Source organism: Podarcis gaigeae (genome assembly GCF_964106915.1).
Source record: "Podarcis gaigeae genome assembly, chromosome: 1".
In the NCBI taxonomy this organism is placed as follows: domain Eukaryota; kingdom Metazoa; phylum Chordata; class Lepidosauria; order Squamata; family Lacertidae; genus Podarcis; species Podarcis gaigeae.
The window spans coordinates 115,421,326-115,446,622 of record NC_139678.1 but is presented as its reverse complement, the minus strand read 5'-3'; the positions used below and the strand labels follow the sequence as shown (position 1 = coordinate 115,446,622).

The 25,297-nt window shown below is 44.6% G+C and overlaps 2 protein-coding genes across 5 annotated transcripts; both read left to right on the top strand.

Annotated features, from left to right (window-relative positions):
- On the top strand, nt 1–24,030 carry HOXD10 (homeobox D10; the record flags this gene model as incomplete). 4 transcript variants are annotated; one of them, XM_083712574.1, is made up of 3 exons in its annotated part: nt 1–141; nt 19,644–20,428; nt 22,021–24,030. In XM_083712574.1, the coding sequence occupies 3 exons, from the start codon at nt 125–127 to the stop codon at nt 22,296–22,298; spliced, it is 1,080 nt and encodes a 359-aa protein (XP_083568700.1). In that variant the 3' UTR covers nt 22,299–24,030. The 4 variants fall into 4 exon arrangements, with proteins under 4 accessions (XP_083568700.1, XP_083568701.1, XP_083568698.1 ...); XM_083712575.1 differs by lacking the exon at nt 1–141 and adding an exon at nt 4,801–4,804; XM_083712572.1 differs by lacking the exon at nt 1–141 and adding an exon at nt 10,343–10,446 and having other exon boundaries at nt 22,021–23,744.
- HOXD11 (homeobox D11) lies at nt 7,674–14,478 on the top strand. Its single transcript, XM_083714037.1, has 2 exons — nt 7,674–8,819; nt 9,928–14,478. Exons 1-2 carry the CDS (start codon nt 8,057–8,059, stop codon nt 10,161–10,163), a joined length of 999 nt encoding a protein of 332 aa, XP_083570163.1. The 5' UTR covers nt 7,674–8,056; the 3' UTR covers nt 10,164–14,478.
- Nucleotides 24,031–25,297: the final 1,267 nt, after the last annotated feature.

Here is a 25,297-nt window from a genome sequence, read left to right as displayed (position 1 = left end):
AACAACCCCTCCCCCCACTTCTGGAGCCCTGATTGTTAGATAAAAGTGGTGGGGGGAGCAGACAGAGAGAGATGGGAGGTGGTTGGGAGCAGAAGATGGAAAGATCTTCGCGTTTCTCCCAGGAATGGAAGGAAGATGGAGGTGACAAAACCGCGGCTGTGTCTGCTTGCCCTGAAGCAAAAAAAGCTGTGTGAATTGAAAATGCTCGAGGGGTGTTAGGCTGCTATTTCTCATGCAGATTTTGGTGGGGAGCGGTGAAGATGTTACCGAGGTCTTATTTTGCGCGTGGCGGTGGGGCCTGCGCCGCAGTGGGGAGGGCGGAGGAAGCCGCCTTTCCTAGTGGATCCCGTTCAGAGTTCTTTGTCCCTTGACAGCGAGGAGTGGCTTCACGACTATTCTTGCCTTATTGCTTCGGTTTCCAGACGCAGGCATTGTCGCTTGGTCCTCACACGCTTGCTGCACTGGAACGGAAGGCGCCTCCGCCACAAGCAAACGGAGGGCATACTTGTGCATGCGTGTGTGTGTGCTAATGACCAGCGTCCACGCGCCTCCCGCTGCAGTCGCTTCCAGAGGGGTCGCCCTGCTAGTCTGTCGCGGGCAGGAGGGGAAACAGAGTGACACCTTAAAAACGACCATCTGCTCTGTATGCTTTTAGTTGAGATTCTTGCGCTGCCGCGGGTTGGGCTAGATGACCGTCGGGGTCCCTCCCGCTCTGCAATTCTATTATTCTATGACCACCTTTTCTTAAAGCAGTCCACTCTCTTAACCCTTCGCCAGATACAACACCAAATGGGATCCTGAGTCTCAGGAGATTTCACCACCATCGTTATGTAGGACATTGGTCGAAGTAGACCGCACTTCACAGAAACTTCCGTCTTGCCAAATAGTCTGGATTGTCGTCTTGACGGTGCCACAGGTCTCTTTGTTCTCCATCTGCCTCCCGCCATGCCTGAGGCGCACCTTTGACACCCAGTCTCCTTCTGATATTCTTTCTTTCTTTCTTTCTTTCTTTCTTTCTTTCTTTCTTTCTTTCTTTCTTTCTTTCGTAAGTTTGAATACGACTTAGGTCCGCGCCTCCAAAGGCATATCCAAACATCTTCGCTTCCTTTCCCTACCGCCCCCCCCTCTCCGACACTCTGTCTGCCATTTGCGGTTTGTTTCTGTTTTGTTCCGCCTCCCCCCCCCAAACTGCCCCTCGCCCCTCTCGCCGGCTGCCCTTGGCTCGGCGCTCTGTCTCGGCTGCTTGCAGCCTTCCTTCCTCTTTAGCTTGACTTTGGCCTTGTCCAAAGGCTGCGCGCAAAATAAAGGGAGGGAAGACACAAAGGAATCAAGGATGCGACTCAATCGGAGTATCCTCTGCTCCATCTCGGCCGCCTGTTTCCAGCCCCTGCTTTCAGAAATCACACATCACAAAACAAAACTCCTCGCCAAGCCAGCAAGTTTTAAAGCATAACTGGCCAGGGATCTACCTTGGGGGCTGTTTTTCCTTTACACCGTGATTCTATAGGCACACACTAATGAAGCTTATTTGAGTGGAGGTCGTGGTATAATTTCATATTCATCTGATAACGGTGTGTAATAATAGTTTTCTAAGAGCGAAAGAGTATTTCACAATTCAGACGCCTCGAATGCGGAAAGAAATATATTTTCCCACAAAGGATAAAATGAAATTTGTTTTCCCTGATCTTCAAATTAAACCCTTGATCAGTGATTTGTTTTGATCCTTCACGTTTCCAGATCTCTCCAGAGCTAAAAGCGGGGCATTCATTCATTCACACACACCCCGCAAATGAGGAATTAAAACGACGTTCATGTTTATTATCTACATTTTTAGTCTTAACTAAATGTTTGAACTTTACCTCCTTCAGCTGTTTCCCAGCCAGGCATGGTTTTGAGCGGAGATGTTATTTAACTGTAGGTGGCCGTAGCAGTTTATCAGATGTGTTAAACAATTTCCATTTTGCAAGGGGGGAAATGCGGTATTTACAGTGCATTATTGTCTGTAAAATGATTATCTACAATTCCCCCCTTTTTTGGAGAAGTCTGAGGCGATAAGCATGGTTAAGAAGGAATCGATATATTAAACAAAAAAAATTCCTTCCAGTAGCACCTTAAAGACCAACTAAGTCAGTTCTTGGTATGAGCTTTCGTGTGCATGCACACTTCTTCAGATACCATGCACACGAAAGCTCATACCAAGAACTGACTTAGTTGGTCTTTAAGGTGCTACTGGAAGGAATTTTTTTTGTTTTGACTATGGCAGACCAACACGGCTACCTATCTGTAACTCGATATTTTAAAATATCTGAATACTGCTATAGAGAAAAAGCTAACAGATAACTTTTTAAAGTATATATATATAATTAAAACAGGATAAATGTTTAATGGTGCCTCAGAATAACAATGATGGTTATGGAATGACTGGGAGCTAATGATTCTTTTTCAATTATATGGTCGACTCCTTTCCATCTCTATTCCCAAATTTTTCCCGTTAGACAACGGAGGCCACAACAGAGCTGATTAGGTAATCAAGGTATTGTTTAGTTTTCTAAGTCGCTAAATAAATGTTTATAAAATACAGACTGAATTAACGAAAATCAATCCTACGAATACAACTAACTTCCTCCCATGTTGAGATTCTTTTCGCTAGCATCCACAGGCGATTTACCTCGCAAATAGCACATCTGACCCAAAAGCGAAGGGCGTCCTTTAATGGTCCTCTTTTTTATTATAATTATTATTTTACTCTCTCTTTCACTAACTCCTTGCAAACACCAGGCTCAACGGTTGTGCAAGATTGCACCATTAGCGGCGGAAAATATAGAAACGGCGATGCGTTCTTTATTCAGTTCAATTGGTTTCCATTTGTGGATGATTATGGACTTGCAATTAGTCTGTGTGAAGTGAAATAAAATGAGTGAGAGAAAGAAGCAGTATCAGTATATGCACATTATATGTAGTGTGTCCATGTATTTTTTAATTGAGCCACCGAAATAAATATTCCTGGTATTTACGTGTTCAAAAAAACAACAACAACTGTTGGTTCCGAGGCGTACAAGCGCTCAAGACACACAATGGTCGGTAAACTGCTCCAAAAATGCATATCACTGGAGAAGCGCATTGCGACAGATTTTATTCGCTCGGTGTCATGGCCGCTTTAGGTAGTTGGACATCATATATGCCTGTGTATGTGACTGTAGCTAGGGAAAAGATCATAGGGACGGGGTAGGTTGGGGCTATCTTGGAGGTATCTATATATATAGACAGGGTTCTAGACATTAAATTCGGAACAGTTATAACTGCTGTGGATAAAAACCTGAAAATGGCGACAACCACACATGAGTTAACGTTGTATCTGCGCATCCTCACATGCTGATCAGCTGCGATTTACACGCTGTCGGAATCCATAGGCAAATTTCCCATGATGGATTCCGAATGGGATTTGCACCCGGTTCCGATCCTAAGCACGTTTTCTGGGAAGCAAGTCCTCTTACAGCAGGAATCAACGCGATGCTCATGGAGGCGTGTTGGAATCCCGTTGGCATCAGGACGGCTTCCTCGGAGGTAAATGTGCGTAGGATTGCAGCATTACTTGGCCTAGAGCTTAATCATGCATTTATTTATTTGTTTATTTAAATGCTTTGAGGGGCATCTCAGTTAAAGCTCCCATCCTTGGCCGGAAGAATACAGGACTGCTGTTCTCTTTCTGTTTATCGCACACAGAAAGAAATGGTGCTGTTGTAAATGACCCGCATTCAGCGTTGGGGTGTGTATGTATGTACGTGTGTGTGTGTGTGGTGGGTGTGTGTATGTAGTGTGATGCGATTTGGAGGGTGGGGTGTGTAGAAAATAAGGTTCTCTCTCTCTCCCTCCCTCCCCTTCACACACACACACACACACACACACACACACACACACACACACACACACACCGCCAACATGATTGTATGGCTTCATTAGCGACACACATGTCCACATACATCTTCCTCCTGGAGTCAATCCCCAAATCCGCATCTTGTTGGCGTCGCGGGGACGAGTCCTTCGCTCTGATAGGCTAAGCCGGGGGTGCTTTTTGCAATGCCTGGGAGTTTGATAAGGCAAAAGGAACGTCCCTCTGATTGTTTTAAATGGCTCTGGGCGCTTTTGTGTTTCCTAAAAGAGCATAAATAATTAAAGTTTGGCAGGGAGGAAAAGCTTTCTTGCAGAACTGTAGTGGCCATAAATGAAATGACTCAGAATCGCTTCTCCAGTCAGTTTTTACGAGAGCTGCCAGACAGTGTCTGTTCACGTTCTCCAGATACTAGGGGCGCCATAACAAAGTTAAGGTCAAGTTAGTGTCTTATCTTGGGTGGCACAAATATACAGCACCTTCTCTCCGGGCGGACCAGGCATATTTTGCTTCTCTCTCTTCCGCCCGCCCCCCCCCCTCGCTCCGACACCGTTATGCCAGCCGTCCTAATTTTTCACGGAGGCTTCTTTGGAGATGTCACTCGCAGGGGAAAACCGGCTAGTTCCAGGAGGCAACGACGACAGACCTTGCAAGACGCCGAACGGTAAAGCCACCCTTCTGTGCTATGTTGCGCGTTGCGAGGCGGGCGCGGCGGGGTGGGGTGGGGGTTTGCTAGTTCCCGGGTTTGACATGCTACCGCGCCGGATAGAACAAGGCGACCCATTTTGAAGACGCGTCTGTAGAAAAGTCCCAGATTTCTCTTCGCGTCTTAATCAGGGTAGGAATCCTCGAGCGGCTCAAGGACACCGGATTCTTCTCTTTTGCTGTGGTTTGTTTAATAGGCATTTCCAGACTGTAAGTGGTCTTTTGCAAGAATCGTGGAGGGCGTCTTTTTCTCCCCCCCCGCGCTCGTTTCCTTTTCCTTATTAACAAACGACCACCGTGTCCTTGAACTTGGAATGGTGGAAACTAGTTGCCTCCTATCTAGATATGTAGCTGATTCAAGGGTTTTTGAAAAGGAGAGGTGAGGTGGGGGTGGGGGTCGACAGGATGCTGGTTATTAGCTTTATGTTGATTTCCTGTGGTGTGGTTACTGGAGGGCGCGTCGATGGGTGGGGGCGAATAAGGGGGGAAATCGTCTGCTTTTGGAATCGTCTGCTTTTTCCGCACGATCCTGAGGCGCTTGGTCTGGAGGATATATTGGAGACAACCGCGCAAGCGAGAAAGCCCTTGCCTCGCTCCATTGCGACAGGAGACGCAGGGGCCATTTTAGCTGCGCAGTCAACATTTGGGAGGGGAGGGGAGTCCATTCATTGCAGCAAAACCTAAAAGCAAGCATGAGCATTCGAAAGAAAGGAGATGGAACTGTGTCTGGCTAAATGGACATTGGGTGGTGCAGCTGGTTTATGCCCGGATCTGTTGCGCAGGTTTGGTGTGAGCTTGTAGTGGTGATTCGTGGATGGGCGTCATACAAGCAAGGGAACCAAGGTTAAATGGTGGACACTCGAAGGAGATCTGGATACCATTTGGGCATATGATCTTCCCCTTCCTTCTACTTCCCCACCTCTTTTGTTTTCTTTTTTTAAATTAGGAAAGAGGTTCATATATGGGGAAGCTGGGACTTGGCTTGGTTAGGCTTTAGAGATGAAGGTATTTCTCCTACCTTTTCAGCTTCCTTCCTAGAGCTAAGTGCAAAAGACGGCTGAGGACTTGTGAGTCACTGCGGATGTCCATCAGGAGGACCCTTGTACAAGATACTTGGTCATTTTGGGGTTTATCGAGGACATCAAACGAATATGTGTCGTTATATATCCATATAAGCCTCTCATTAATGTAAAACAATATAACAAAATATATCATAATAATATCTCGTATTCTCTTCCTATTTGGGAGGTGTATTTATGTGTGTGTGTTACACACATATTTTCACACACACACACTGCTCCAATCCTACACCTATTTAGCCGGCTCGAAAGCCCACACTGAACTAAGGCTTTTAAACCCGCCTGACTACGATTAGCCTTGTTGTTTTAATTCGCCTTCGTGCTTCTAGAGGATTGAATGTATAGGACGTTACAAGGTTGAGACCGGAATGCGTGTGTTTTTTAAATAATAATTAAAAAAAATCATTTCCCCCCCCCCTTCAGAAAGTCATATTAGATGGCCTTGGAATCCAATTTCTTTCGAGGTTTTTTGGTTTCTTTTTCGTGCTCCTGGCTATGGTTCATAAGAGAAAATAAATTCCATCTCATTTTACTATCAGTATCTTGGATAATAATCTTAGATGTCGTCTTTATTTTATTTTATTAATAGCCCTCAGAAGTTTGGGAGCGGGAGGGAACGGGAAATAGACATGGATTTCCATCTTGTTGTCTTTAGTAAAGCGACGGTGTTCTGGTACTGCTTCGATTAGGAGGAGAAACAAAGTTGTGGGGTTAAACTTGACATTGTACTACAGCCAAGGGAAAGAACCGGGAGGGAAGAACCGGTCTTCTGTTATTACCTGTTGTCAGAAGAAATGTGCCTCTTCTTCCGTGGGGATTCTCGGTGTGTATCTGATTTAATGTGTCCTCGCTCATTTCATGCGCCTTGAATGTGTAGAAGGAGAAGGAAAGGGAGGAGGGCGAGGGAGCCATTCTAACCGCACAACCGCGAGGTGAAGGTGCTGTGTGCGGTTCTGTGTTTCGGAATTTAATTCTCAGTTACTGGGTCTTTCCCCCGTCCCTTCCCCCTTCAAGTGACATTGAAGCTGCGGTGTGTTTCTGCGTGGATCTGAATGTTGCTTTTCAGAAGGAAGCGACTGTGCTGGGGCTGTTGCCCCACCCTAAGATGTCTGATGCAGCCTAGGGTTCTGTCAGTCCAACAGGCGCTCGGAAACGAGGCTCACACTTCGATGAAACGCGGGTGGCGGTGGAAGTTGAAGCCTATATATAAGACTCTGCATAGATTACACAGATAGACCTAGTCCCCATTCCATATTACCTCCCTCCTTCCCTCTCTTCTATCTCTCTCTTTCTTTCCGGTACAAAATGATATCGGGAAGTAGGGAAGGGAAGCAAACAACAGAATTTCGAGTTGGAAAAACTGCGTTATATTAAATGAAACAGGGGGAACGTCCTGGTTTTGCTACAAGATACCCTGGCTGGCTAGCTAGCTATCAAGCATTTGTGTGTGTGTATCTGAAAGAGAAGCAACAAGCTCCTACATGCTTTTTTCTAATAAGGAGAAAGGATGCTCCAATCAGGGCAAATATTGGCGGTTGCTTTGCAAAGTCTGGAAAGAGAGAGATATTCTCCCTAAACACCTTCTTGGCCCTTAAGCCTTCCCTGATGCATTTCCGGCGACTGTTTGTTCTTGTTCTTTTTATAGAAATACAAACTATTCCTGTTTGTGTCTCAAACCAGGACATGGTGTCGTAGGCTCTGTGTGCCTGACTCCCTTCCAGTTCTGTGGAGGATTTTGCTAGGATATATAGGTCTGGGCTGTGCATGTGAGATGTATGCGCGCAGGAATCTGGGCAAAGGATGGCATTCCCAGGTGATTTGCTGCCCTACCTATAGCTTATCGAGACTCCTGGTTGGGGAAAGGGGGGTGAAACGGGGGGAGGAGGAGGAGGAGGGGGGAAGGGGAGTGTGTGTGTGTGGAGTTTGGGGAGGTGGGGGGGGGAGAGAGCGAAAGAGCTGGAAAAGGTCCTATTTGTCCAAACCTGTGCCTGTTTTGCGCGTGAGAGAGAGCGAGAGAGCGCGCGCGCGCATGTGTGTGTGTGTGTGAGCGAGAGAACTGGGAAGCTCTCGGAAGAAGGGCATTCTTGGAGAGAAGGAACCTCTGGCGAAGGCAGGCGGGCGAAAAGGGGAGCCGTTTCTAGATATAAGGACATTTCTACCATCGCCTGCCGTCACGTGACATAATTACCACTCGAATCAATCAAGATGAATTGCACGTCAGCACACGGTGGGATTTTCCCCCCCTTGGTGGTGGCTGCTCCTGCCCAAAGCCTCGCGCGCAGATAGATGGGGCTCCTCCGGCTCCCACGCGCTGGCTCGGCTGCTGCTGCCGCTGCCTGCTCGCCCTCGCCCAGAGGCAGCAGCAGCTGGAGGAGGAGAAGACATGAGTGACTTTGACGACTGCGGCAGCCACGGGGCATCCAGCATGTACCTCCCCGGGTGCGCCGCCGCTGCCGCCGCCTATTACGTCTCCTCCTCGGATTTCTCCGGCAAGCCCCCGTTCCTGTCCCAGTCGCCCTCCTGTCAAATGACTTTCCCTTACGCCTCCAACCTGCCTCCCCATGTGCAACCGGTGCGCGAAGCGGCGGCGTTCAGGGACTACGCGGGAGGCGGCGGCGGCGGAGGTGGCGGCGGCGCAGGCGGCGGCGGCGGCAAGTGGCCCTACCGAGGCGGCAGCTACGCGCCCAGCAGCTACTACGAGGAGGTGATGCACGGCAGGGACTTTCTGCAGCCGGCCACCCGCAGGACAGACGTGCTCTTCAAGGCAGATCCCGTGTGCGGAGCCCACCACCACCACCACGGGGCGGCCGCCGCCGCCGCCGCCGCTTCCGCAGCTGCAGCGGCCGCCGCCGCCGCCGCCAACTTCTACAGCGCAGTGGGCAGGAACGGGATCCTCCCGCAGGGCTTCGACCAGTTTTACGAGGCGGCGCATGGCGGAGGCGGCGGGGGCGGAGGAGGCACCCCCTACCCGGAGCCAGAGGGCGACAAGGGCGACCTCAAGCTCGCCAGCAACACTTGTGGCAAAGCTTCCCCGCGGCCCGGCCAGGAAAAGAAAGTGACAAGCGAGGGCAGCGCCGAGTCGCCGTCGGGGGAGGCCAGACCGGACAAGAGCAGCAGCAGCAGCAGCAGCAACAGCAGCACTTCAGGTAAGAAGAGGCGCCCACTCCGAAGAGCCGCACGACCAGCCCCGCTTTCCCGAGCTGTTGATTATTTATTTATTTATTTGCTAAGTTGGGGAGGCGGGGAGCGAGAGGAAAGCCAAAAATTGAGAAGGGTGGGGTGGGTGGAGGGAGGATGGGTGAGTAGGTGGGTGGGAGAGAGAGAGGGAGGGAGGGAGCACGAGGCCACCACTTTGTCAAGCCCGAGGTCTTTTTTATGTGAGATTTTATAAGCATCCGAAGGGCTTTTATATATCCTATAAGGTTTCCCTCACCGTTGTAAAGCGTGTTTACGATAGGAAACCCATTGAGGGTAACTTATAGATGTTCTTGGAGGAGGATGTTAATTGTGACGAAACTGTTGATTGGGAGGCTGAGAGCTCCCAAAGTTTTTTTGGGGGGTGTTCAGACATATACTGGTATGTGATATATATATATATATATATATATATATATATATATATATATATAGTGTGTATATATGTGTATGTATGTATATATATATATATGTGTGTGTGTGTGTGTGTGTGTGTGTGTGTGTGTGTATAAAATCAGTGGGGATCCTGTCTGGGCTGGACTTGGGACTGACATTTGAGAGAGGCAGGATTCTTTTCCACAAACCATTCTACTGTGGAAGGGGAGGGGGGAAAACCAGGGTCCCAACTGAACGCGTAGAGGTGTACTTTGCAAAGTGAGTTTCAAACAATTCCACTCATGCCCTTCTCTCAGTCCTGTAAATGGAGTTGGGTAGCATAAACTTGGGATTACGTCGATTATTATTATTATTATTATTATTATTATTTCCATCTTTTCTTCTTCCACCCACACCTTCCAAAAACCACTTTGACAAAGTTGACTTGCGTGAGGCAGAAAACTCCCTGGATGTTTCCAGGGAGTAAGGGAATAGTTACAGTAAGTCCTGAGGAAGTGTAACTTTGCTTGAAAGTGTTCTGAGTGGGACAACATATGCCAGCTTCTTAATTTCTTCGTTCCTAATTTCCCCCTTCTGTCTCCCACCCCGCTTCCCTCATTATTATTATTATTATTATCATCATTATTGGGTTGTGTTTTTTTCCTTCCTTTCCTGAATGTCCAGCACTTCCCCAGCGATCCCGGAAAAAAAGATGTCCCTACACGAAATACCAGATAAGAGAACTGGAACGGGAGTTTTTCTTCAACGTGTACATAAACAAAGAGAAAAGACTCCAGCTGTCTAGGATGCTGAACCTCACGGATCGACAAGTCAAAATATGGTTCCAAAATCGACGGATGAAAGAAAAGAAACTGAACAGAGATCGACTGCAGTATTTCACGGGGAACCCCTTGTTTTGAGAGAACTAAGCGCGGAGGGGAAGGAGGCGAAGGAGACCTCCCTCCCTGGTCCAACCTGCCACCTGAGTGCAAAAAAATTAATAATAATAATCAAAAAAATAACAATCAAGAGGTTTACACGACATCCACCCTGCGGACAAGTTCCCTTTATTGTTATTTTTATTGTTTTTATTTCACCCATGCTCAACAGATCTGGTTCTTCCAAACAGCCCTTGTGTCCACGAGAGGTCTTGGGGCGCTTGGCGGAGAGGAATCCTCTAAAGGGGGACCAGAAACCGAGAGGGTAAATCCAATAGTCCATTCTAACCTTGTTGTGTGTCGTTGGAGTTTTGGGTTTGGGGGTTGTCGTTTTGTCTGGATTTCCACTCCCTTTCCATCCTCTCTCTTTTTCTTTGGTGAAACTACCCACCGTGTTGCTTTAATTCTCTCCCCACCCACTTCTCCTTAGTTCCTGGCGGAGGCCGCTACTAAACCTCGAATGTAGATGGTAGTTAAGAAGGAAGCGCGTTATGAAGCAGCCGTGTTGGGCCCGCTTTCTGTTGGGTCTGAGATAGGAGAGAGTGACTCCTCTCAACTTCCTCCTTTCGTTGTCGTTGTCGAAAAGGTGGTTCTGTGCATTCGGTAGCTACCTTTACGCACACCAGTATAGAGAGAGATATCTGGTTTCCATTGCCTTTTTTTGGGGGGGGGGGTTGTTTTTAAAAAGAAGCAGTACGGGACACTGTCGTGCCCATGTGAACAAATGGTTCCTAGTAAGGTTGAAGTTGCCTTTTCCGCGTGCGTTATGAGCAGTGCCATCTCTGAAGGTCCATAGTCAGGTCCCTGCTGGTGTCAAGTGAAATCGACTAATAGCTGTGAGTGTGGTCCGACCCACCGTTATGTGCTCCCCTCATGCCCCTACATTTCAAATAAAAAAACCTGTTCGTTCTCTTTTTCTCCGCTATAATGAGAATATTTTTTTAAAAAAAAAAACCCCAAAAAACAGGAGCAACGTCCCCGGCGGGCTTACCCAGTTTTTGTTATTTTTAGGGGGAAACTCAACATGTCAGCCTGGGGGAAAAAATATGTATGTAAATCTATTCCATTTGAATAAGTGGGAGTTAAAAGGTGTTGCTTTTAAAACTCTGTCTGGAACATATCCTGTATTTTAAAAATGCGCTATATTGTAAAGCGCATCCTGATCCGACTTATAGTGGATAACAGATCCACTGTAGTACAAAGTTCTAATGAACTTTGGGGAGGCGAAGCGAACTAGCATAGCGACTTAGAGTTCCAATCGAAACGAAACTTCCCACTCCAAAACTTGAACTTAATTAAGGATGGGTGACTGGTACTGGGATAAGGAGCGCAATTCTTTTAAAAGGTGCCTCCTGATCTCCCACCCTATATTCACACACGCACACAAAGGAACGGGAGAAATAATCTAATTAGCCACCAAGCTGCCCAGTCTTCATTATCATTATCATTATTATAATTATTACCATTTTTTCTGAGAAGGGTTTGGTGGAGGTCCTCGCCTCTACTTTTATATTGCGCGACCTAGCTAGGCTGTTTACAAAACCTTGAACTGTCTAGACAACACCATAAAAGCTCAGGGTCTAAACAGCTTAATTGGGTTATATTGTACACCTTCTGGTGGCAGAAAAAGAGATTTCCGCAACGAGCAATAAAGGAGACGAGTGAGAAAAGAATTTGGCTTAAAAAAAGGAGGAGAGCAGGGCGGGGGAAGGAGAAGCGGTGGGTCCATTTTGCATCAATTAAAGGCCAAACTGGACGGATAAAATGAGAGCCAAACATATAAAGCAAACGTTAAGCGTCGAGGCTTCAGGTAGACATGGCCAAAAATTAAAACTTGAAACTCTTAAGCAAGGAAAACAGTAAGTGTCTGCCTTTGAACTTCCAAAATGTCAAGGTCATCACCTTTAACCTTTCTGAATAATTAGGAGCCTTAAAGGTTCCTCTCTTATTTTCAACCACCACCCACTCTCTCTGTGTGCCTCTTTCCCCCATTTCTTACTTCCTCCCCCCCCCTCTGGCTTTTCTCTCTCTCGCACACCCACCCACCCACCACACACGCACACGCACACACACACAAACACACTTCTTACTGCATAGCTATCCACACCCACGAATCCACCACGTAGGTCTTTGGAGCGCTTCGACTTCCACTAGGAAATAGTTCATTTCATCAGTTCTTACCAGGGGTATTTGCAGAATTCTCCAGACTAACGCCATTGCAGTTTCTCCAGACTAACAGCTTATTTGCCGCGAAACCTCTTCTAATTCCTCCTGAAACCATATTTAGAATTCTGTCCCTAGCCACCCTCCCGCTCCGCAAGGCATAAGCCACTATTTCTTCCCAATTTTTCTTTTACTGTTTGGTAGTGATATACATACAGAAATCAGGTCAATACATTTTTTTTAATCCCAATAGATAAATAAATAAAGTCAAAAGCAACAGTTGCAACTCAGTGCCACTAAAATAAATGAGAATTCGTTCATGGAATTCAGTGTGACGCAGATTATCCGAAAAAGAACTGACTTGTGGTTTGGAGCCCATAGGACGTCCAAATAATTCAATTTATAATCTCAAGGCGCCTGAAAAAATATCCTCTTAACGTTATAGGAAAATATTGTGTGCTTTCCTGATGCCTTAAACTGTTTTATCAAAAAGGGGGTGACTTTCCTTATCATTTACTCTTCAGTCAGGAATGTACCAAAAAGGCGAATCAATTCAAATTCACCAACTACAGTTCTCCTAAGACAACTCCGTTGGGTTTTTTCTTCGAAAAAAGCTTTAATATATAGGAAAATAAATATGAAAGCTTTTTTTCGAAGAAAAAACCCAGCAGAATAATGTCTCAGAAATCCAAGAAGAAAGCATGCAGTGTTTTTTTCAAATAAAAAATTCCCTGCATGCCGGACTGCTAAATTCCACAAGAGGGCGCGCTAATATTCCAGAATGTCTAATTGTCCTGATGTTCAAGTGTACTGTATTTCCACCCCCGTCCCCAATCACCCTGCTACTAATAAAATATCTAATATATAAGCAACTATAAGTTTTCAGGGCTTGGGAAATGAGAAAATAGAGCATAAACAGGATTTATTAAACAAGTAACTCATGACCATGACATGAACAAGACGTATTTCATTTAAAAAAATTATTTTGGGTCATAATCTTTTACAATATGATGCATAAGAATTTTTTTAAACTAGTAATTTTTTAGGACGGGGTAGTTTATCTCCTGGATTTCCTCAACAGAACGAAATTCTAATTGTTTCTCTTTCAGCGCAATCATAGCGCCCCAAGAATACCAATGTGATCAAAGCCAGTTTATATTTAGGTCGAGATTTTTTCAGGAGAAGACCAACGCAGGCAGATAGTTCAATGTTAAAAAGAATGTGTGCTTTTAATCAGTGGGAAAATGGGCTGCTGAGTATTTTATTTTTTTTGGGGGGGTGCCTTTTCTCTAGAGATAGCTTTATTTACCAGAGAAGAGTCGGGCATTTTGCTTAGGGTGGCTATCATTTCGTCACCTTGACCCGATATTGTGAAACTAATTTTCATTCTCCACAGAAAGATACAAACGGAGAAATAATTATGTATTCCAAGGACCCCTAAAATGTTTAAAACAAAAACGAAACTCCTTCCACAAAAAGGGCATCTGATTTGGGAGATCTTAGTTGTCTCCGAAAACGCACTTTTAGGTAAAAACACCAAAGATCAGAGTTGGTTTCCTCCGCCTTTCTCCTTCTGCATAATATGAATTCGAAATTTGGCATTGTGTAATCCAATAAACTAGACACATTCAAAGTCATCCCTACCAAATGAATGTTGGGCGCATTGTTTTCCAGTGGATTTTAAATTTTTTTTATACATATAAAAAGGAGTTCATTGTTACTCCAGTTACCTAGAATAGCCTTTCCGCCTGAAATAAACGGAAGTGTTCTGAAATAAAATGAAATGTTTTTTTTTAAAAAAACACACACCATTATGTTGAAACACAAATGAAATTAATATTTGCCATTTTAGATCCATAATAAACTGGATGGTGTAAGATGAATCTATTTTGGGAAAGAATAATGTAGAAAAGGTTAATGTTTGGTGTGGGGCTTTCCCCCACTGTTAAATTAACGCACGCCTTGTCAGACACCGCATGAAGACTAAACTACACGGTTAGAATTCTCCCTCACCCCCCTCCCCTCCCATTTATATTAAGACCTTGTTTTGAAAATTTTAAAAAAATGTAACATTGTGGTTGGGGCTATATGCGTATTATATATACTCTGCTCATTAAATTAGTTGGATATTTAAAATCTCGCCTTTGTTCTTTGTGGAACCTTCACGCACGTGTGACGGACCTGGGGAGGTGTGGGGATGGGAGTTCATTTTGGTTATGATTTTCAGCAATTTCCCAAAGCCTTTTTGATCTGAGAGTGTTAAGATGGCGCAGAAAACATTGGCAATTTAAAAAAAATACAAGTCTGTCTGTCTGTCTGTCTGTCTGTCTGTCTATCCATCCCTCCATTCAAGGTTGCCAAATCTGCTAAAGCTTATGCCGTATTGATACTTCCATGTTTTAAATAACTGTAACTCAAGACTACGGCCAATGCTATTGTATACAGTACTAAGTCTCTCCGGAGCTTCTAATTAATTGAGAGAGTAGAGGATGTATGGTGTAAAGACATTAACCTGGCCAGACCCTTCTAGTAAAGGCTGCGAGCGTCTGAAATTGAACTCGTGCTTTTGTATACAAAAGGCTTATGATAAACAATGGACAAAACGTGAATCCTCTTCAGGGGAGTTTCGTTTATGACGTGAATCAGTTGGTACATCTATAGATATCTTTAGACCTAGATACCTATATAGCTATAGAGATGCATATAATATCTGCAGAGCAAAAATAAGGGAGGGCGTGCTGTTGACTTCTCCCTCATATCTCATGTAGTATAGTTAATATTAGTTAAATTATGTTCTGTACATTACCAAGAGCGATGGTCTCACCACACATCTCCCTCGTCTTTTTAATCCAAATATTTGGGACGTTGTCTCTGCTCCGCATAACAACGTGAGGCTCAGAGGCTCATTTAATTGCTGTGTTATGATGGGACGAAAAGCCACGATATGGTATGGCACTAATTTCCTTTCTTAATTAAAAGGAATACCTTTCAGCGCCTCTGCTCTGCAGTGGTATGGAATGAAATAAACTGAATCAATGTGTAAACGCCTCCAGATTAAATAATACTTAGATGAAAGGAGGAAGGGAACATTTGGATAGGCTTCCAGGGAGCCCGTCTGAATGCCAGTCTTTTGAACAATATTTGTCAGTCCAGTTCAGAGTCCACAGCTGCAAAGTATCTGCCCCCCCCCCACTTTTGGGTAGGCTCCTTCCCCTCCCCCACCCCTTTAATAATGAGAAGAGAATAAAATAAATTGCAGTTAGAAGAGGAAAAAGTAGGAGGAATATCTTTTAATACGTCCCTACATACATTCCAAAACAAAGCCCCCAAAAGGGCATCAAACGGCCAGGCACAAAATGTCGAATAAATCTGAAGGATTAAAATTAAAGTTTAAAGTATCGACTTTTCCTCTCGGTTTTTATTTTCTATTATTTATTAAGGCAGAAAAGGGGGATGTCAACATATATTTTACTGCAAATAGTAATCGAGTTATAAATGGAGCTTTTTTCGGGGGGTTTCACCCCCTTTGAAGAAAAAATATGGGACAGTAAAAGAGGAAAACCTTTACATTAATGTAGATTGTATATCTCATTTATGGCACAATATTGATTTATTTATTAATGTTAATTACTACAATTCCATCTTAATATGATTTAAAACTGAAGTGGCCTTAAACACACAAGGTCTGAGTAACCCATTTCCCAATGAGATGTTTATTCAACCTTTAGATGTGTCACACAAATTTTAAGGTTTTCGGTTTTCAGTGCCATTCCCCAACCCACCCCACACATTTTTAATATATTTGCCCAAGCCTGCTCAAATTCTTTCCTCACCCTTATTCTTTTTTATTAAAAGTAGTAATTGGTGATGATCAATGGATTGCTTCAGAACTGGAGAGCCTTAACCGTACACATGGTTTATCTAACAAAATAATTGGAGGTCATTAGATGGCGGCATTAGTATCTTGCGCCTCAAATCTAGCGAAATTTCCTAACTCTAAAGGGAGGACTCGGAGTCAGTTCATTAAACAACACACACCCCTGAGATGGAAAACGGGGGAAAGTCTGGCTTGCTTTAATGTTACAACTGGGCAACATATAGCCAAAATAAAATAAAATAAAGAGGATGCGGCCATTGGGAGATTTCTAGGGCACTTCTTAAAGTGTAAATAAGAATTACGGAAGGCCGTTTGAAGGGGGATTGTTATTATTATTATTTTAAAAAAACCTGATTAGATTTCACAGTCAAGTCTTAAGATGCAGACCAGAAAATAGTATTGGGTTGCTTTAAACTCGGTGGGTTGTCTGGCGTCTTGTTCTGTGGGGAGAGGGAAAGGGGGGGGGGGAGGAAGGGAAATTGCTGGAAAGGACATAAAAAGCCGGCCCCCAAAGAGGGAGCATCGTGACCTCCACTTTTGTTTGTTCTCCAGCTCAGACAAAATCTTAGCAATGGCTCTGATAATGATCTCAAATTGGAGAAAAGGAGGAGGAGGTGTGGGGGGGGGGGACAAAAATCCTCTCTCCTACACTGGGACCACCACCACTTCCTTGCGGTGCTGTTTCCCTTATTTCTAAGCCCCTGTCCAGAATAAGGGCATGGCTTATGGACTCGCAATTTAAAGGAGTCCATGAAGAAAGAGAGAAAATGTTTATCTGGGGTGGTGATGGTGGAATGTAGCTTATTTGACGAAGGTAAGCTGGAGACTCCCCGGCAAACACAGAAGCCATAGAGAGAGAGAGCGAGACAGAGGGAGAGAAGAGAGGCGGCTGGAGCCGTAAAACCCACCGGCTCTTAACCTGACAATGATGTTGTATTTGAACAGCTGCGATAAGCTTTTTCAAAAAGGGTCTGTCTCATTGCCACAGCGAGATTTCAAACTGGGGTGAGGGGGTTGTTTTCGGCAAATGGATAGGGGAGGAAGAAGAAGAAGGAGAGGGGGGAAAGTGAAGCAACCCCCCCCAAAGTGCCAAAGACATAAGGGTGAAAAAACCAGGACGGAAAATTAAGCTTCTTGCAGTCATTGGAGAGGCCGTGGGTGCCATTTCAAAGGGTCTGTTTTGGTTTCCCCGTTCTTATTTCAAAGGAGTGGTTTGCTGATAGGGATGAGCTCAAGGCCTGGAATAAATAGATGGACTCAAGGCAACATTTAACCTCAAGTAGATGGTTCCTGTGTGGCGTGCGGCGTGTGACATTTTATGAATAAAGAGACACCTTTGGAGTAAAAACACACTGCCAAACAAGCGGGAGGAGAGGGAAAATATGAATGTTTTTAAAGTCCCGAAGGTGAGGGGGGGGGGAGAACAGTCCTTAATTTCAAGGATATGTCTCCTCCTGTGTTTCAAGAAAAGGGAGTGATGCGGTATAAATATAAGGAAAAGAAAGGATGAACATCGAAGTGGGAAAATCTATTTTTGAAAGAAGCGTCCAAATTTATCCATAGGTAGAGTTGCCCACGATTCCTGTGGTCAAGAACTAGGGAGTGGTGGACTCAGGTGTTTATTATCGCCCTTTTTAATAGATATGAAGTTGGGTAATGAAATAATGTAAGAAGCCAGCAGATTCCGTTGTGGGATGCGGGCTACCACGTTGTGAGTGCATATGTGGGGGTTTTTTTGTGTGAAGTTCAGCAACATCGTCTACGAAAACTTTACCTTTTCTCTGGTGCCATTTTCGTGGGCAAAGAGAATTTCTTCACATGTGTACTATGAGAAAGGACCCTCATCTTATTTATTAATTATTTTATTTTAGGAATCTGCTGGAGCTATAAAACCAAACTTATGACCAAATTTTTTTTTCTAGCTTTTAATATTTGACGATTTGTATTAAAACAAAAATTGACCTTCTTGGTTAGCAGCGAAGAGGAAAAATCAATAGTATAATTTTCAATAATTCATAACACGAACACCATTATGCTAAATCTTAACTATTAATCTTATCCTTTACAAAGTCTCGATTGATTTGTTAATAAAATATCTTCCCGTGTGTGGCAACAGAGGGTATAACTCTTGAAAAAGCTTCAGAAGCAAGAAAATTACCAAGTGGCTCAAGAATGTAGATGAGAATTTTATTGATCGCTCTGATTCTTCTTAATCTGTATTAATAAATTCCACAACCTTTTGTACCTTGCACTTGTCAGGAACCAATGCTTTTACAAAATCCATAAAAGGTAACATTATTTCCACCGCTACCACCACCCCTTTGTATCTTCCCCAAATTATGACACGTTGGGAGATCGCCTACACTTCAGACATAGTCAGCTGTCCACCCTCAAAAAACAAACAACACACACACAACTTTTTTTGGACCTTTATTATATGCTGTGGCTTTTGTTTTAGAAAGTGTTTGATTATGAAGTGAAAGGAGGAAGTAGTGGAAAAGAGAAGGATGTGTTGTCCAGGGCTGAGACTTAGGGACGTATCTTCTGAGGACGTCAGTTGCCGCCAATTCATGTAACTTGAAGGAGATGTTGGGCAACCATGAGGACTGGAGATGGGGGAAACCACTTTTATCAATATTATCATCACCATTACTATTCACAGGTGGGGAGAATGAGAAGAAGACCCACATATTTCGCCTTGTAGGATTGCATGCGTCTCCCCTTCCCACTCCCTCCATCTTTCTGTGTGTCTGCGCGCGCCTCTGCGTCCATCTCCCACCCCCTTGTCTCTGTTTAAGCCAGCCAGGGATTTTCCTGAAGTACCTGTCTCATATATACGTATATATATATTGATATTGGAGCAAAGGGGCATGGCTCAGGATCAGCCTGAATTCGGACAGTAACTCCTTTGTGGTGTTAAAAAACACACAAAAAACACAAAACAAAACAACAACAACCCAGCAGCAACAACGAAAGAGTTGCGAGATGGGGGGCTATGGGGGGGGTCAGATTAGTTCAACGCATTTCCTTGTTTTAAATCAGCGCAGTGCGCCAGGGCTGGCTTTGCAAAAGGACACACACAAAAAAAGAAAAAGGTTGCTACTAATATTGCTGCTGCTGCCGCCGCCGCCGCCGCCGCCGCTGGAGCTCCCTGGCTTGGAGGAGCGCGCGCACTTTCTCCTCGACGTTCTAGATGTCGCTGTTGACCACCTTTGCGCCGCAGCCCGGAGTGTCCCGCGGAGCACGTGACCGGCGGGGAGGTAGCGGCTCAAGGCCATTTTCAAATCTCATTGGCTTAGCTGTCATGTGGTTGTGCAGAGGCATCCACAATTACACAGGGAATGTTTTCGTAGAGATGTCAGCCTACAAAGGACACAATCTCTCTTCTTCAAATTCCTCCCCAAAATGTCCTTTCCCAACAGCTCTCCTGCCGCCAACACTTTCCTAGTCGATTCCTTGATCAGTGCCTGCAGGAGCGATAGTTTCTATTCCAACAGCGCCAGTATGTACATGCCACCTAGCACAGACATTGGGACTTATGGGATGCAAACCTGTGGACTTCTACCGTCTCTGGCCAAGAGAGAAGTCAACCATCAAAATATGGGTATGAATGTACACCCTTATATACCTCAAGTAGACAACTGGACTGATCCGAACAGGTCCTGCCGAATAGAGCAACCTGTTACTCAGCAGGTCCCCACCTGCTCCTTCACGACAAATATTAAGGAAGAAACCAATTGCTGCATGTATTCTGATAAGCGATCCAAGCTGGTGTCTTCGTCCGACGTCCCTTCCTACCAGAGGCTGGTCTCTGACTCGTGCTCCATTGAAAACCCCGAGGTCCCCGTCCCAGGATATTTCAGGCTGAGCCAGACCTACGCCACTGGGAAAACCCAAGAGTACCATAACAGCCCCGAAACGAGTTCAACTGTCATGTTGCAGTTAAACCCTCGCGGCGCTTCCAAACCGCAGATAGCTTCGCAACTTCCGATGGAGAAGAAAATGAATGAAAACCCCAACAGCGGCAGCGCCGCCACCGCCGCCGCCACCAACACCACCAGCAGCACCAGCAGCCACCATTCAGACAACTCTGCCAAAGTCTCTCAAGTGGAAAGTCCCGAGTCTAAGTCCACGCTGCAAGACGACAGGAGCTGCCTGGCTGAAGCCTCCGTTTCCAGCCCAGAAACCCAAGAGAAGGAAAGCAAAGGTCGGTATGATCGCAGAAGTTGGCGGCTGTGGGGGGCAGATACCCGAACGTGGTGGCAGACTGACTAACTTGGGCACGCCAGTCTCGTAAACCACAGGAGCATTTAATGCTTTAAGCTCAGCCATAACTGCTCAGCAGACAGGGCCCCCCCCACCTCTTTCTGCTGCTGCTGCAGGTGCTGGGTTTTTGGTTTGTTTGTTTTTTTGCAATTGGAAAAACAAAAAGGAAATAGAAGGGCATGGATGCCTTAGGGCCTGACCACGATGTTGGTGACACCCATCGTTTCATGCCTTTTGAATCCCAGAGATTCAGCCAGGAAAAGGGTCTTTTCGTTTCTCTCTTGCCAAGACTGCTGCATTATAACTGCTCCAGCAGCTCCTTCAGATTAGAGGTTCTTAAATTACACCCACTGTTACTCTCTCTCCCCCATCCTTGGTCAAATTGGGATCAAATATTTCCTATGGATGTTCTCTGTGAAGAGCACAGTCGATTGCTAAGCATGGTAATAAAAAGTTGTGGGTTGTTGTTTTCCTTTTGACGAGATAAAATAAAACAGGGAGGTGCCGCAGAGCCCATATAAAGTATGAGGAGAATAAGGCAAGGCCCTTTCTTCGAAGGAAGTCTAAATTTGGGATAAGGTAATATAGACAAGACAAGTTTTGGTCTCCTAATTTCACTAGGCTTTGAAAGTTGTTATGAAATAATGGAAGGAACTGCATTGTTTATTTCAAGATGAGGGAGGACCGCAGGGGCTTCGTTTGGAGAAGGGAGAATATGGTGCAAGAGCGGGGAGGGGGCCCCTCAGAAACCATGCCTTTAGTAAAAATTAACTTGTCAATCTCTACTGTGCATTTGTTACTCGTAGGAAGTGCAGAACAATACAGACCATGTTTATTAAGCCCAGGTCTGCCATTTGCATCTAATAGGAGATGGGGAATCAAAAGCGAAAACGATAAATACAGTTGATTTTTAGGTATTCGGCCCCCTCCATTTTGGTGTTAGTTGAGGACTAAAAAGGCCACTTCCCTCCCCCCCCCCCCCGCCTTGGGTGTTTCTTTAATTTAATGAGTGATGCAGATGAATCTCTTTCAACATGATTGGGGATAGTACTGTTTTTAACTGAGGCATTTCCCAAACAAGTGGCTTTATAAGGGCGGGGGTTGGTTTGTACAGTTCACATCCACTAAAATGCGAACCACTGGGAAGATGACAGTATTCATATTGCTCCCAATGTCGCAGGCTATTTTGAAATATGTGGATTAGCAGGGAGAATGCATAGAGATAATGTTTGGGAAAGCTGCAGAAATAACCTAAAGAGTGGAAAATAGTGTTGCTGCTGGCATTGTTTAACTCGAATGTGGACACCATTTTTTGTATCATTATCATTATATTAAAAAAAAACCCGCCCTGCCCCAATGTACACACCTCCGTTAGCAATGTTTAATACCCACAAGCCACCATATCTGCGAGACACAATGGATGTAGTAGGTTCATGGCCAAGGGTACTCTATAACAGACTGAGGTGTTTCTTTTTTCTTTTTCTTTCTTATTTTCCCTTCCTTCCTTCTTTCCTTCTCCTTTGATGTTGCTAGAGGAAATCAAGTCTGATACTCCAACCAGCAATTGGTTAACTGCAAAGAGTGGCAGAAAGAAGAGGTGTCCCTATACTAAACATCAAACACTGGAATTAGAGAAAGAGTTCTTGTTCAATATGTATCTCACTCGAGAGCGCCGCCTAGAGATCAGTAAGAGCGTAAACCTCACTGACAGGCAGGTCAAGATATGGTTTCAAAACCGCAGAATGAAGCTCAAGAAGATGAGCAGAGAGAACCGGATCCGAGAACTGACCGCCAATCTGACCTTCTCATAAACCGGTTCAGCTGGGGGCTTGAAAGGATTGAGACCTGGGCTCAGTTACCACCAGTTGGTATATATAAATATATATATATATAATAAATATATATATGTAGGAAAGACTTTGGGGGGAACAGAGACAGAGAGGGGGGGACAAAAGTAGACCCCCTTCATTTTCCATTTTTTTAATTTCTGATAGAATGTGACCTTTTGTCATTCTTTTTAGTGCTGCAAGTGTTTATGTATGTTCCTACGACGAGTATATATATGTATATATATATGTGTATGTATGTATATATATATATATATATATAGCCTAGCACGTGTAATTTATTATTATTTTTCTCATCGTAATGCAGGGTAAACACTGATTCAATATGATCATTTGGTCTTAACTTATTGGAGCTGTTGGACATCCAGATAATGTGACTTTTTCCATGTTTTTTTTTTTAAACTCACCACGTGGTATTTATGGGGGGGGCTGTTACACGGGCCATGCCATTTTGAGTAGATGACAATACTTTTAATAATTATTTAAAAGAAAGAAAAATAAGCATTTTTTCTTCCTTGAGAGGTGGGGGGGGAGGCAAAGCGAGTGAGAGTGCGAGAGCGAGAGTGAGATGAAAAGGAATGTTAAAAAGCACATTTTAAGATGTAACACTCCCCTTTCTCCCGTGTGCGTCAAACTTGTCCTTCGTGCGTGCAATGGAATCCTTCATTCTTCCTCAACTGTAGACATTTTTTTCTCTCTCTTCCCCTTGTGGTGCATACGTGGAATCGTAGTGGTATAACAAGCAATATGTCTTCTTCTTCTTTTTCCTACGCCTTCTTCTTTGTGCATGTCCTATTCGCATGTATAATGCAATAAACTCTGTAAAGTTCACGAGGCTCCTTTGGTTGGTCTTTCCAAATCCAAACCGAACCAGAACACGACACCATTTCGCCCATTTCGCAGCTTCTCCTTGCCATTCCCTTGCGCTCAAAGACTCTCCCTCCCGCGCACCCCGCCATCACCCCACACCCCCAACCCAAATCCTCCTACTAGTGTGGGAGCTGGTAGATATTTTTTTAAAAAAAATAAAAAGGGGGGTAGATTTGTCTGTGTCAGTCAGTCCTAATAATACCTTTAGCAATTGCTAGGGTCGCGAGGAAATGGCCTAGGGCGTCGGGAACAGACAGTCTTGACAAGGGAGCGCCAAAACGCTAGTGAAATGTTATGACCGAAAGTGGACACCTTTATCCCATCCAATCATAAACGGTAAGTTGACTTTTAGGAAGGAAAAAACGGAAGCCGTAACGAGCCTTCGCGCAGAGCCCCGATTGCCAGCCTAAAATGTGCTATTATTGCAAATCCTTACTGCAGTTTGTATATATCGTTACAAATACAGCGTGCGAAATAAATTCAGTTGTTTTATTCCATTTCACCTCCCTTGCTTTTAATGCACCCTAGACACATATTATTATTATTATTATTATTATTATTATTATTATTATTATTATTATTATTAGATTCCTATTTGCAGTGTTGTAAAAAAAATAAAGGAAGCCACATTGCCTAGTCTCTATCTACAGGGCCTTTCCCCGCTTCGTCTCCAAACGCTCACACGTTTTGATTTCCTGACAATCCTGGGTTATTTTGCTTTGTGCGTGTGTTTGTTTTCTGTGGTTCCTTCGTTGTAGCCCACATCAGGATAATGAAGTTCACGACTCTCCGCAACGCCCTCCCCGGACATCGCTGCGAAATCTTTCTCACAGCCACTTTATCTTGGGGAAGGGGTTAGGAAGGCGGGGGTGGGCGTCGGGTGGGGTGGGGTGGGGAGATCCGAAGCAGAAAGTCCCTTAAAAGGAGTTTGCAAATGAACATGACTCCAGGCTGAAGTCCAAATACTTGGGAATGCTTTCACCTTCAAGAAAGAAAGAAGGAAAGAAAGAAGGAAAGAAAGAAAGAAGGGGGGGGGGAGAGCTTGAGAAACTGCCGGCTCAGCTTCTGGAGAAATGGGCTCGTAACTAACAACAAATGCCCCTCCTTGACTTCCAAATCAGGAAATTGCCTCTAACATGTTGGAAATATTTGCTAACCTAATGACACCCAGACAGTTCATGAAAGAACGAGTGACATCACATCTCTCCAACCCGACCCCAGCGTTTTGGTTAATTCTGATAAAGTTGTTCTTATATAGATGGATGCTTTTGGGGGGGGGGGGTACTGATTTATCAATAGTAAACTGTGTGTATCTAAATTCAAAGCGCGTACAGAATATGCCATGTATGCACGCGCGCGCACAAAACCTGTTTATGTATTTGTATATAGTCATGTACACAAATGATAGGTATACTGTACTCTCTCTGTCTTTGTTAACACCAGGTCGTTGGGTATTTGTGAGATGTTATACGGAGCTGTGGGTTTGTGTTTTTGTTTTGTAATATCCATAACTTCAGTATAAAAGCGTCTCTCCCTCACTGTGACAACTACAGATATTTGGTGTTGTTGTTTTTTTCCCTTTCCTTTTTACTCGCTCTTAATAAACACTCCGTGATGTTGCCGTGAGAAAATGGCACTTACGGCTATGATTCAAACTCGTTTTCCTCTGAAAGTAAATTCAGCTGGAATAGAGGGCAATGGCTTCCTTCCACATACTTAGGTTGTTTTGAACTGGTATGTGAGCATGAACATGGAGTGCATGTAGACACACAGAGAAAGAGAGAGGTAAGGAAGAGGGCGTGAGTTCCACCGCACATAAAGAAAACAGTAAGTTACAATAAATAAAACCCAAAGAGACCAAACAGAGAGAGAGATGGGTTCCTAGAAATCTGGTCCCAGCGCCCAGATATGTAACGCAGTCCTGTCGGCTTCCCTCGATGCGTTTCTTGTTTTCCTTTGTTTTGTTCCAAGCAAAGATTTGGATTTGAAGTAGCCCTGCACGTTCTCTCCTCGGTCAGTCATATTAGGCTTTCTCAGAATCCAACAGAAGAAGGAGAAGCAGGAGGGGGAAAAAGAGGAATGATAATAAATTT